This window comes from Danio aesculapii, chromosome 13 (assembly GCF_903798145.1).
Source record: "Danio aesculapii chromosome 13, fDanAes4.1, whole genome shotgun sequence".
Taxonomy (NCBI): domain Eukaryota; kingdom Metazoa; phylum Chordata; class Actinopteri; order Cypriniformes; family Danionidae; genus Danio; species Danio aesculapii.
This window is the reverse complement of record NC_079447.1, coordinates 19,915,902-19,929,855: the sequence shown is the minus strand read 5'-3', so window position 1 is coordinate 19,929,855 and position 13,954 is coordinate 19,915,902. Positions and strand designations below refer to the sequence as shown.

Sequence of the window (13,954 nt, the reverse complement as noted above, 5' to 3'; positions counted from 1 at the left end):
AGCCAAACATCCGTTCCAGGTGATCACAGATCACAAAAACCTCCAATATATCAAAGAGGCCAAGAGACTATGTCCACGTCAAGCCAGATGGTCACTTTTCTTCTCACGTTTTGATTTCTCCATTTCCTATCGTCCAGGACCCAAGAATCTAAGAGCAGACGCTCTCTCTCGTTTACACGAGCATCACGATCATGAAGAACTCCCAACGAAGATTCTTCCCGAACACATCTCCATTTGTCCGATCACCTGGAACGCTCCTCCAGTCGTTGCCACTCCGGAAGCCCCTGCTCCGCCGGGATGCCCTCCTCATCGGCAGTTCATACCACCTGAACACCGGGTAGATCTGATCCACTCCTTACATACCTCGCTAGGCACTGGACATCCAGGGATCAACAATACTCTCTCGCTAGTATCCCAACGATTCTGGTGGCCAAACATGGCAAGGGATGTGAGGCAATATGTTCAGGGCTGTAAGGACTGTGCCCAATCCAAGAGCCCACGTCATCTACCCGCTGGAAAGCTCCATCCCTTGCCGATTCCGAACCGTCCCTGGTCACACCTAGGAGTGGACTTTATCACTGACCTCCCTTCGTCAGAAGGTAATACCTGTATTCTAGTCATCGTAGATAGATTCTCAAAGTTTGTCAAACTAATCCCTCTGAAAGGTCTTCCCACAGCCTTTGAAACAGCCGACAATATCTTTAATCAAGTCTTCAGGTCATTTGGTATTCCAGAAGATATTGTGTCGGACAGAGGTCCACAGTTCATCTCACGTCTATGGAAAGCCTTCTTCAAGCTCCTAGGTGTGGCCGTCAGCCTCTCTTCTGGATATCATCCCCAAACCAACGGGCAGACAGAGAGGAAGATTCAGGAGGTGGGACGGTTCCTGAGGACCTTCTGCAGTGGTCACCAGAGCTCCTGGAGCCAGTATTTGGGCTGGGCAGAATATGCCCAAAATTCACTGCGGCAACCCTCCACCGGACTCACGCCATTCCAGTGCGTCCTGGGCTTCCAACCACCGCTCTTTCCCTGGGATGGCGAACCATCTGATGTCCCCGCAGTGGATCACTGGTTCCGGGAGAGCGAGAGAGTCTGGGACGAGGCTCATCAACATCTGCAGAGGGCAGTCCGTCGAAGCAAGGTAACCGCCGATAGAAGAAGGTCTGAAGAACCCAGATACACACCCGGACAAAAGGTGTGGCTATCCACCCGGGACATACGCATGCGACTGCCCTCTCGCAAGTTAAGTCCCCGATTTGTTGGTCCCTTCACCATCGTGGAACAGGTTAACCCCGTCACCTACAAACTACAATTACCCTCTCACTACCGTATTCACCCTACATTCCACGTATCACTCCTGAAACCCTATCACGATCCTGTTCTTCCCTCCACAGAGCCTGACCACGAAGAGGAACCCCCTCCTCCACTGCTCCTAGAAGAAGGAGCCGTCTACGCAGTGAAGGAGATCTTGCGTTCCCGACGTCGTGGTGGCCAGTTGGAGTACCTGGTGGACTGGGAAGGGTACGGCCCCGAAGAAAGGACATGGGTTCCCAGAGCTGATATTCTCGATCCTAGTCTCATGGTGGAGTTTCATGAGAGCCACCCTGAGTTCCCAGCGCCTAGAGGCAGAGGGAGACCACCACGGCGTCGGAGGTGTCGGCCCTCAGGAGCGGGCCCTGGGGAGGGGGGTACTGTCACGGATTGGTCAGGCTCTCACGATCCCCACTCACGAAGATCACCATCACCTGACTTCTAATGAGCACACAGCTGCATCACATTCACGAGCACCAGATAAAAGCACAGCACTCCAGTCGCTCATTGTCCGGGCTCGTCTCGACGAAAGCGGACAACTGAGCGACCACTCAGCGTAGTCATCCTCAGCTAAAACAAACGATTTACTTACCTGTTCTCTTTGTATTCCTCCTAGTCTTCCTGGTCCTCCCGAATCGTCCTGTCTTCCAGTCCTTCCAAGTCTGTGTCATCCTCTGTCAGCTGTATCTGGTGTGTGCTGTCCATCCTCGTGTATTCCTGTTACCCAGCCACGGAGGAAAAGACCCCAACATCATTCCTGATCCTCCTGGCTATCCTTCATGTGCTCCTTGTTGTCATTTAATAAACACCCTAACGTTTCCTTACCTCTGTCTCCTGTCCGCTTCATAACAGTATTGGCCAGGTATATTTTGTGTAGAATTTTAAAATGAATGTCCTTTGCTTTGTTTGGGATTAGATCAGTTTAAAATAGTGCTTGGACCCAGAAGCCTCTTCGCGTGACGTCACACTTAGAAGCGGATAAAAGAGTCTAAATAAACAAATGTTTACGAAAACTGATCTGCCATACTATGTAACGTAATATGCAAATGAGTCTCAGGTAAGAGATTGGATGTGTGATGGTCATGGGATCCCTAATTTGGTTTTATCTGGATCTCCATCAAATCCCCAGATGATGATTTTGCTAATTTAATCAGGTGTGAATTTCTGGCTTGGAATGGAAAGTGCTGCAATGTGAGAATCTCAAGCCAACACCCACCGTCATGAGCGCTGCAGATTAGATTGGAATCATTGTTGATGTTGTGTTCTCGCTCTTAAAGATGCTGTTTTCTCTCACACTCACACATACAGTACAGACTTTCCCTCTCCCCTACATTGTGACCGTGCTTGTTCACAAGGTCACAGTGTTTCTCTATGCTTCTCGAGAGGGACTTTGGGTGTGTGTGTGTTTTCTTGGGGAAACTTCCTGGTCTGTTCCTGATTGTATTATTTCCTCACTGGCTCCCAAGCAGTCTGAGACGTGTGTGTGTGTGTGTGTGTGTGTGTGTGTGTGTGTGTGTGTGTGTGTGTGTGTGTGTGTGTGTGTGTGTGTGTGTGTGTGTGTGTGTGTGTATGTGTGTGTGTGTGTGTGTGTGTGTGTGTGTGTGTGTGTGTGTGTGTGTGTTTGTGTGTTCCAAGTCACCAGTAGTCCAAGCCGGTGAATATAGAGTAAACAAATAAAAAACAAATACTTGTCACTATAGTTGACTGATTACATTAAGATTTGCGACTTTCTTTGTATTACATTCTTAAGTTTTAATGTTTAAATATGCAACTGATTATGAAATCAGGGAAATTATAGATGGAACTACCCCTTGGCAAAGCCCCTCAGAATACAGATATGATTAAAATTGTGAAGTTTGGTGTAAGCATGTGCTGCTGACATTGAGATTTAAGGCTCAGTGCAGGAGAAAATCTAATTTTGATATAATAGTTAAAAAACACTATTTTAAATTAAATATACAGACACAAATTGAATACAGTGCGACAAAAGAAACACATAAAAGTGTATTTGGGATGTTTTCTTTAGACTGAAAAAGCATAAAAAAGGCACAACAGGCTCATTGGAAATATGTGCTTCAGCCTTCATTTTTGTGAAATATACTTCAACATATGTTTGACTGCAGTTTCTTGGGTAAATGAACACTATGAGGCAGTATGACAAAAATGACTTCTCTTCCTTTTCATACTAATGATATTTAGAGTGATATTCATTCATTCATTTTCTTTTTGAGTTAGTCCCTTTATTAATCAGGGGTCACCACAGTGGAATGTACCCAGTGGAAGCCCTTACAGCTGCAACCCATCACTGGGAAACACCCATAGACTCTTGTTTACACACATACAGTACACTACGGACAATTTAGCCTACCCAATTCATCTATAGCGCATATCTTTGGACTTTTGGGGAAAACCGGAGCTCCCGGAGGAAACCCACGCGAACACAGGGATTTTACAGGGATATATAATTGACAAATAAATGATTATTTTCATTCTTTGTACAACACCATACAGTGCATCCGGAAAGTATTCATAGCGCTTCACTTTTTATGTTACAGCCTTATTCCAAAATGGATTAAATTAATTAATTTCCTCAAAATTCTACACATAATACCCCATAATGACAATGTGAAAAAAAAGATTTTTAAATAAAGATAAAAAACCTGAAAAATCACATGTACATAAGTATTCACAGCTTTTGCCGTGAAGCTCTAAATTGAGCTCAGGTACATTCTGTTTCCACTGATCGTTCTTGAGATGTTCCAGCAGCTTAATTGGAGTTCACCTGTGGTAAGTTCAGTTTATTGGACATGATTTAAAAAGGCATACACCTCTCTATATATGGTCTGAGGGTTGACAGTGCATGTTAAAGCACAAACCAAGCATGAAGACAAAGGAATTGTCTGTAGACCACCGAGACAGGATTGTGTCGTGGCACAAAACTGGACAAGGTTACAGAAAAAATTCTGCTGCTCTAAAAGTTCCACTGAGCACAGTGGCCTCCATCAGCCATAAGTGGAAGATGTTTGGAACCACGAGAACTCTTCCTAAAGCTGGCTGGCCATCTAAGCTGAGTCATCGGGGGAGAAGGGCCTTAGTCAGGGAGGTGATCATTAGATGGTCACTCTGTCTGAACTTCAGCATTCTTCTGTGGAGAGAGGAGAACCTTACAGAAGGGCAACCATCTGTGCAGCAATCCACCAATCAGGCCTGTATGGTAGAGTGGCCAGACAGAAGCCACTCTCCGCCTGGAATTTGCCAAAAGGCATCTGAAGCACTCTCAGACCTTAAGAAACTAAATTCTCTGGTCTGATGAGACTAAAATTGATCTGTTTGGAGTGAATGCCAGGCGTTACGTTTAGAGAAAACCAGGCACCGCTTATCACCAGGATAATACCATGTTTTTCAGCAGCAGGAACTGGAGGAATAGTCAGGATAGAGGGAAAGATGACTGCAGCAATGTACAGAGACATCCTGACTGAAAACCTGCTTCAGACTGTTGACGAATTTTCTGTCGTGGTCATTTTGCTCAGTAGCTCACTTTGCATAGTGTTGTACTTGTGATGCAGAGCTCTATGGTTTAACTAAGGTGAAGTACAGTTTCACATGGCAAACTTATGTTTTCATTTTTATTCCCAATTCCTTTTTATTATATTTTAACATGTACATACACATTTCCGTGTGCCAGATATAACATAAACCAACAAGCAAACAAATGAACAAACAAAACAAAAGGCTTCTCTGTATTTTACATCAGAATACAATATCACCTCTTTTACTAATCTTCTAATAAAACATTTCCAACTCCACCACCTTTTAAAAACAACATAAAAGGTCCCCAAACTTTCTTAATATATACGTTTTTTTTCCATTGACATGTTTGTTACCATCTCTTTCATCCAACGGTCTATATTTGGTGCACATATACTTTTCCAATTTAACGGAATAAGCTGTTTCACTTCTAGAATACATATATTCATAAATATATGCTCCATCTTTTTTAACTTGATCTCCATGGGATATAAATGAAATAAAAAATGAAAAGAGACATTGGTATATTAACCTCAAGAATCTTTTCTATCATTTCTTTCACACCTTTCCAGAAGTTCTGTATTCCTTTACATTCCCATATACAGTGATACAGCGTTCCCTTAAGGTGCCTGCATTTCAAGCAAGTATCTGGAATATTCTCATTATATGAATGCAATAAAACTGGAGTTATGTAAATCCTCATCAACCACTTCTATTATAACAGTTTCAGACGAGTGTTCATTGTTAGTGATTGAGCTTCTTCGCATGTCTTCATCCAGTCCTCTGTAGAAATATCCTCCTTAAGATCTAATCTCCAAGCTTCCAATTTACAATTTGAAGATTCCTTTGATCCTGACACCAGCATCTTGTATAATGCAAAAATCAAACCTTCACTAAAACAATCTTTTGTTAAATTATGTTTTCTCTTGTGTTTGCCTTTAAAAACACTATTGGTTGTGTTTAAGACCGGGCACGCCAAGTCTGCAATCAGCATCTGTCTGGCAAGTTGGTTTTGTGTGTCCCACATGTCGCCTCTTGTCAGGTTTACATCAGAGTTTGTTGGCCTGATTCAGCATTGTTAAAGAGAACACTCTGACTGACTGGTTATTCAGCAACAAATCAGAGCACAAGAGCAAAAACTGAAGTGACGTGGCAAGTAAACAAATAAACCATATACTGTATGTAACCGTATAAAACAATTAACCCTGAATAATGAATTCCAGATGTGCAAAAATCTAGACGTCACCCTCTAGTGTATTTGTCATCTGAGGGTGCACTCACACTAGACTATCCAAACGTATTTGCCCTGTCTGTATTTTGCACTGTCTGGAGCCAGCACCTAAGCTTTTCACTCATCACAGCACATGTGCTGCTGATGATGTGACAATACAAGTGATTTGATTTGATTTGACCATGCCCGGGCGCTTTTCCTGGTTCATTTGACAAGTGTGAGTGCTCCAAATAGGGCCATGGTTCAGTTTGCTGGCCCTGGCCCGGTTGGAAGTGATGTGCCAGAGCACGGTTCGGCTGGCCTTTGGAGCGGTATGCTTGTAGTGTCATTGCAAAGCGCGGCTTAGCCCGAAACTGAAGACGCGACGTCACTTTTAAGGAACTGTTTCATGTGGATTGTTAACTATTCTTACTTTTCAATGAACGTGAACTCTCATAGTTTATTAAAGATGCAGCAAACCTCAGAATACCTGCAGCACGAGGACTTTTATGATAATTTATGAGTGTCAAAAGTTGTGGATCTGTTCAACAAAATATTTAACTGCGTGTCACTGCATCCCAAACTACTAACAATAAAACAAAATGATAAAACTAAAGGAATGTTCACTGTGCTGAGCGAGAACGCTTTTCTTCCTGTTAAACTGAACAGTCGCATAATCGATGACTTAAGCATGCTCGGGCTCCAAACGCAGAAAATGCAGTGTGAATGCAGGCTATATGGGGAGAGTGGAGGAGGGAAAAGTGTGCTTCGGCACGGTTCAAGGCAACTGTACTTAGTGTGAGTACACCCTGAAACATGCAATGAAATGTATCTGGAGCAACGCATTTAATGGTTCGCAAAAATATCAGCTGAGGCACCTTTTTCAGTGTGCATGGACTGCAAAAATGCCCAAATGTCAAAAACTGACAGCTGCACAAAAAGGCTGTTTTAAGCCTATAGTGTCTCATCTGAAGCAGGAAGACAGCTTGTGAACAACTAATGCACATACAATAATATAATAACCAATGCATTTGTGTTTTTCACAGGTGATGATCAGTTGATCGAGAGGAGTGTGAATCGTGGAGAGATAAACCCTGGTGAAAAGCGACAGGTCATTCAGCACAAAGGCCGAACAGCCAGCATCCAGTACAGTGTTCGTGTGCGCTGCGACCGGCATTATTACGGCAACAAATGCAACAAACAGTGTCGGCCCCGAGACGATTACTTTGGTCATTACACGTGTGATCAGTCTGGCAATCAGCAGTGCATGGAGGGATGGACAGGGCAAGACTGCAAGCAAGGTGTGTGAGTGTGTCCATGAGCTCATGCATATTAACACTAGTACATGTATCTATATACAATATATTGTGAATAATCATTTAAACTAACATCTCACTATAATATTGAAGGCAACACGGTTAGGCCGTCCATAAAAAGTCTGAAAGTAATTAAAAATAAAAATATTTAGTAATCAAGCACCTTTTTAATTCTTTTGAAAGCAGTGACAGAAATGGTTGGTTGTTTGATGTATTCAGCTAGACATCTGTGTACATCATTATACAAGTAACCTCGTAATCTTAATGCGGTGATACAAACTTCCCATTCACAATGACATCTTGGCCATGTACACTGCAAATTTTAGGAGTGGCAAATGTTTTTAAAATACAAGTGTATCTACTCAATCATTGGCCAGGATGTATATGGAACACAGCTCACACTCAAAAGTACACAATTGACTGTGTTTTAACTGTAGTAACATTTGGGCTCCACAATTCTTTACCAATTTAGTATTACCACACAAAGCGTATGTTATGCTTTGCAATATAAAGTAAATCATGAATGACAGAGGCGTCGTGTTTGGTTTGCATCTTAGAGTGCGCTCTTCAAGTGTTGCCAAGCCCTCTTATTATAAACGTCTTTAGGCTTGTTGTTTAGGCTTGGCTCATAAATCAATCAAGATTATTCAGTCATTAAACTGGGCAGATGCTAGTAGCTAATATTTTGGTGGGGGGTTTTTTAGTATAAACTCTTTGTATTTATTTTGATTTTATATGAGATTTTTCAGCAAGATCCGTCACAATTCAATCAATTCCTGATGGACAAAATCAGGTCTCGTTCTACATTTTATTTCCGTTCTTGTTGTTCATTTGGATTGGATCTTTGAATTAGAATGCAGTTTCTGTTTCATTCCTGACTTTAAAATTTATGTTATGCAAATAAATGCAACGAGTGTTGTTGTCACTGTGGGGAGGGATGGTGAACAAAGGTGTGTTGTTGCAATTTATGGACAAAAGTTCATTTTGAGAAGCCAACAACTGATTCATTAGAATGCACCAGTTTGTTCTGCACATCATGATTTTGCCAAGTAGGACATGATCCTGGGTTAACATCTATGTTGATCCTGGAACATATTTGTTCTTTGAAAATGTAATTCATATCTATTACCCACCCCTAAACCTAACCATAATTGTAAATTATTCCCAAAATCAGAGTGGAAAAATAGTTGCATAACAATCATGTAGAAGTGCATAAACTGTAAGCCACAGTAAACATATCTCCTAATTCTGATTGGCTGATTGGAATGTTGTTCCAGGATCAACATAGATGTTAATCCAGGAACATGTCCTACTTGGTGAAACCAGGTTGGCAGGGTTATTATAGTAAACTGAAACTATAGTCATCGAAATAAAATAAAAATTTAATTGAGAAAAGTTAATTGAACAATATATAATAAGTTTAGCTAATATAACTAGAATACAAATGACAAAGACACCCAAAAGTAGTTCAAATGAAACAGAAAACAACAATAAAATTAATTAAAACTATAATGAAAACTACAATAGGAACTCATTGATACTAGCAAAAATACTAATATGAAAATTGTTTTCCTTTTACAATTAGTACATTCAATTTTTAATACATTTTTGATAGCTAAATGTCCAGTGTAACCTACAACACAACAGCTCTGTCATGTCAATACAATGATCACCGTCTAAATCACCAGGTCTAAATGAATGAGAGCATCAGAATGTAATAAAGCTCATTCATATTTCATTCATGTCTTTCAGCTATCTGTAAGCAAGGCTGCAGTGAGCTTCATGGAAGCTGTGAAACACCAGGAGACTGTGTGTAAGTGTTAGCTGATCTCTCTCTCTCTCTCTTTAATCTCAGGTTATGCATCCTGAAGAGATGAATGAGTCTGTTCGTTGGAGTAAAATTGTTCCACACACACATCACACACATTTGACGGCATGCACATCAGCTTTAAATAGTCCTGAATGAGCTGAGCAAACAACTGAAGGATAATATAATAATATTAGCTTCACTGCTCTCATGAATGGTTGGCTATATATTCAGAATACAATTCAAGGTTTATTACATACTACAGAGAAAATCAATGCATTAAAGATTTCAAAGAATCCAGGCTACTGTTATCTTTTTCGCGTTAGCAAGTTCAATAAGCTGTCTAGTTTTGTTGAGTGATGATTCTTTTCCTTTGCTGTAATTCAGCCATCTTTTAAATTATGCGAGGTGGAAATGACCTTTGACCAGCTGTCTGACTGGAATTCTTTGCAGTTAAAGATTAGGAAACAGACAGAGGTCACGACCTGTGTCTGCTACTGGAAATAAGTTTACACTCTTGTATCCATTAGAGTTACCGGTGTAGGGAACACGTGCAATGTGAGACACTACCAGAAGCACAGAAAAGCAGTTTGTGTTGATAGATGGACAGACAGATACATATATAGATACAGTTGAAGTCAGAAATATTAGCCCCCATGAATTATTAGCTGTTTACTTTTTACCCAAATTTCTGTTAAACGGAGAGCAGATTTTTTCAACACAGTTCTAAACATATAGTTTTAATAACTCATTTCTAATAACTGATTTATTTTATCTTTGCCATGATGACAGTACATAATATTTTATTAGATAGTGTTCAAGACACTTCTATACAGCTTAAAGTGACATTTAAAGGCTTAACTAGGTTAATTAGGTTAACTAGGCAGGTTAGGGTAATTAGGCAAGTTATTGTATAATGATGGTTTGTTCTGTAGACTATGGAAAAAAGTATTCCTTAAGGGGCTAATAATTTTGACCTTAAAATGCTTTTTAAAAAATTCAAAATGTTAGCCGAAATAAAACAAATAAGACTTTCTCCAGAAGAAAAAATATTATCAGACATACTGTGAAATTTTCCTTGCTCTGTTAAACATCATTTGGCAAATATTTTAAAAAGAAGAAAAAAATCAAAGGGGGGCTAATAATTCTGACTTCAACTGTACATAGGGATAGATTTAGCTCATGGAAGCTTTTGTATAAACACTCACACACTTGCTTATGCTCTGTTTGTATTACAGGTGTAAGTACGGATGGCAGGGCCCATTATGTGATGAGTGTTTGCCGTATCCAGGTTGTAAACATGGGACCTGTGTGAAACCCTGGACATGCACCTGTGAGAAAAATTGGGGTGGACTTCTGTGTGACAAAGGTAGGTAATATTTTTAAGCAACTCCAGAGGTAATTAAGTGGCTTAATGTAAATAAAAAAATACAAACAAATATTAAAAATCTATATAGAATCTGCACTTATGAATAAAATAAAAGGCATTGCCATTCAAAAGACTGGGGGATGATAAGTAGATTAGGCCACACTTTATTTTGATGGTACGTTCGTTGAATTAAAGTTACGTTGCATCTACATGCCAACTAATTCTCATTAGATCATGGGGTTAGGGTTAGAGTTTGGGTTAGGGTTAGTGAAGGTTGACATGTACTTGCAAAGTTTCTTGTAGTCAGTTAAAAGTCTGTTGAAGGAGCAGTGTCAACAGATATTAAGCAGACAGTCTACTAATAATCAATTGGACCATCAAAATAAAGTGTTTCTGTAGATTGATAGATTTATACAGCAAGGATGAAATAAACTAACTAAAATTGAAGTTTAATATATTTATAATGTTAGAGAGGATTTCTATCTCAAATAGTTTGACCTTTATATTTATTAAATAATCCTGAAAAATAGATAATTTCACAAAAATATGAAGAAGCTCTATTTTCAACATTGATTATAAGAAAAAAGCATTGTGACATTGACAATTGAGTTTTGTTTTTCCAGTCTCCTGTCTGTTTTGTAGTCCGTTTGAGGTTTTCTTGTTGATTAATCATCCTGATTTGGATAGTGTGTCCGAGGTCTTCTTTCATGCAGAGTGTCCTAAATCACATATTTCCCTATACTATATACTGTAGTATATGAAATAAATTTTGTGAGTTAAATAGTACACAAAAACTGATAGTATTTGAAAACTGTAGGGGAGATGTACCTGGATGACCTACTACTTCCACAGAAATCCTAAAGTAAACATCTAATGGACAATTTACTGTCCCTTAGGGAGGCCAAGGGAAAAGATTTATGAATGGAAGTGAAGTGATTGGAGGAAGGTCATGTGATAATGACAACATGGTGGATGTAGTACATCTAAATTCCATTCATGTTACTCTATAAATTAATACTATATACAGTAGATAGAACATATGTTTATAGTGTTTGTGAGGTTCAGATTAGAATTTAGTAGCGTACTTAGTAAAGACAGTATGTGCCAGTGTTTTCTTTGTTCTTTGTCTTGGCTTTTTCTTAAATGACTTGTTTAGTATGCTGAATTCAGTTCAGTTTTTGCTTCTTGTGTATTTAAGTGTTACATTTTATTAAACCACACTGAACTGAGCTAAACTGAACTGAACTTAATTACTGAAAACTGGACTGACACAGTTTTAATTTACTTTGATCTTCTCTGTGAAGCTGCTTCGACACAATCTACATTGTAAAAGCGCTATACAGATAAAGGTGAATTGAATTGAATATTTCAATTTGGGTCCAGCTCAGACAGTTAGTCAGTTAGACAGTGTGACAGCATTGTTACTATTTTACTAGACCCCAACAAATATTACAATTGGGACGACAATATTACTATTTGACTAGACCCTAAACTTTTGAATGGTATTTTAAAATAACCATATGCCACATTTCACAAAAAAATAAATAAATAAAAAACTTGTATGTGAGATTGCTGGTGACCTGAAACGTCTCACTTAACTAAAAAAATGTTTAGCTAAGATAGTAAATGAATGCAGCTGAGGTCTGTTCCCTCTCACTTCAGACATTCACTGACATCCACGCACATTTTTCTGCTCTGAATGGACTTGTTCTGCTATATTCTTTCCTGCTGCAAAAGAAAGATCATGTTTTGTTTCTCCACAGATCTGAATTACTGTGGCACACACAGTCCATGTGTAAATGGAGGCACGTGTTTGAATACAGAGCCGGATGAATATTTCTGCTTGTGCCCTGAGGGCTATTCTGGTGAAAACTGTCATATCCGTAAGAAAGTTTTCTGATACTGTTGTTATATAAATCTTTTATAAATGATTTTAAATGAATTTATATTCCAACTTGGATTTTTTTTTACTTGCACATTTACAGCATATTTGTTTTTACTGTATACCAAATATGTGTGTGTTTGTATCGTACAGCCAAGCATGCGTGCATGTCAAACCCTTGTGCAAATGGTGGGACGTGTCATGAGCTGGCATCAGGATTTGAATGCCAGTGTCCCCCAGGGTGGGACGGCCCAACTTGTGCTAAAGGTCAGAAGTCACTCACATTACTCTTCACGAAGCAGACTGTAGAGTGTTACAGCATTGACATTTAACCTGGAAGATTAATTCATAATCCTAGTTCTTGGATGTTCCTATACTGTATATTTTTTGGAGTAGTAGTGTTTTTCTAAGAGTAAAATAAAGCAGGGGTTCCCAAACTTTTCATCTTGCGACACCCAAAATAACAATGCCAGTGACTTGCGACCCCCACTATCCTCGGAGGTGGTTATAAACATACAAACATTGCACACAACAGTGCACACACACCAGTAGGAACTATATAAACAAGCTTATTGACAACACAAAAATAGTGCAACAGTCTAACAACCTTATATTTGTTTAATATAATATTAACCTCACTTAATGTGAATGGTGGGTAATGTTTACATCACAAGACTATTCTTGGTTTAATTTTGGAGACGATCTTTGGAGACTTGGAGATGGTCCTCTATGTTCAGTCGTGCCCTTCATTTTAATGTACATGAGTGCCATAAAGGTGTCAAACTTAACATTGAGCCATAAAATCAATCTACTGCAACTAACACCATTGCTGTGTCATTAATCTAGCGTAATACCCCCAGGGGTCACAATCCAATGGAAAAAAAAATACAAAGGCTGATGGCTTTTTATTTGCATGTTGTTTTTATGTAACTATTACAAACTATTTTTATCTTCTGCAGGTTATGGATCAATTATGATAATTGTAATACTTTAATAAACATTTATGATATTTTTGGAAATCACCCTTATTGTCTCGCAACATCCAGTCTGGAAACCATTGAAATAAAGTATGTGAACAAACAAACGTAATAATCCTTAGGATGCTTTTTTTATACATATACTTTACTTGCTATTTATTAGCAACTTGTTTGTTTTTTTAATTATACACAACTAACTCCAAAATGTGTGTTTTCTGTATAGGTGTTTTTAAATCATGTTCAAGGGATAGTTCGCCCAAATTTTTAATTCACTCACTAGAACACTAGTACTCAATCTCAAGTGGTTCCAAACGTTTATGAGTTTCCTTTTTTCTCTTCAACACAAAAGCAGATATTTTTTGAAGAAAACCTGTACCCAGTGGCTTTCATTGTAGGAAAACAATACATAGAAGTCAAGTTACAAGTTTTCAGATTCTGTCAAAATATCTTATTTTGTGTTCAACAGAAGAAGAAACTCAAACAGTTTGGGACAAGTGAAGAGTGAGTAAATTATGGCAATTTTCTTTTTTTATTAGGTGATCTATCCAACATGG

At 39.2% G+C, this 13,954-nt stretch overlaps 1 protein-coding gene across 2 annotated transcripts in view; it reads left to right on the top strand.

The window, feature by feature from the left end:
• jag2a (jagged canonical Notch ligand 2a) overlaps nt 1-13,954 on the top strand; it is an 88,313-nt gene that overhangs the window by 42,686 nt on the left and 31,673 nt on the right. For both annotated transcript variants that reach the window (XM_056470260.1, XM_056470259.1), the window contains exons 4-8: nt 7,096-7,350; nt 9,118-9,178; nt 10,411-10,541; nt 12,305-12,424; nt 12,577-12,690. In XM_056470260.1, the coding sequence (XP_056326235.1) occupies nt 7,096-7,350; nt 9,118-9,178; nt 10,411-10,541; nt 12,305-12,424; nt 12,577-12,690 (681 nt within the window). The remainder of the gene's footprint in view (nt 1-7,095; nt 7,351-9,117; nt 9,179-10,410; nt 10,542-12,304; nt 12,425-12,576; nt 12,691-13,954) is intronic.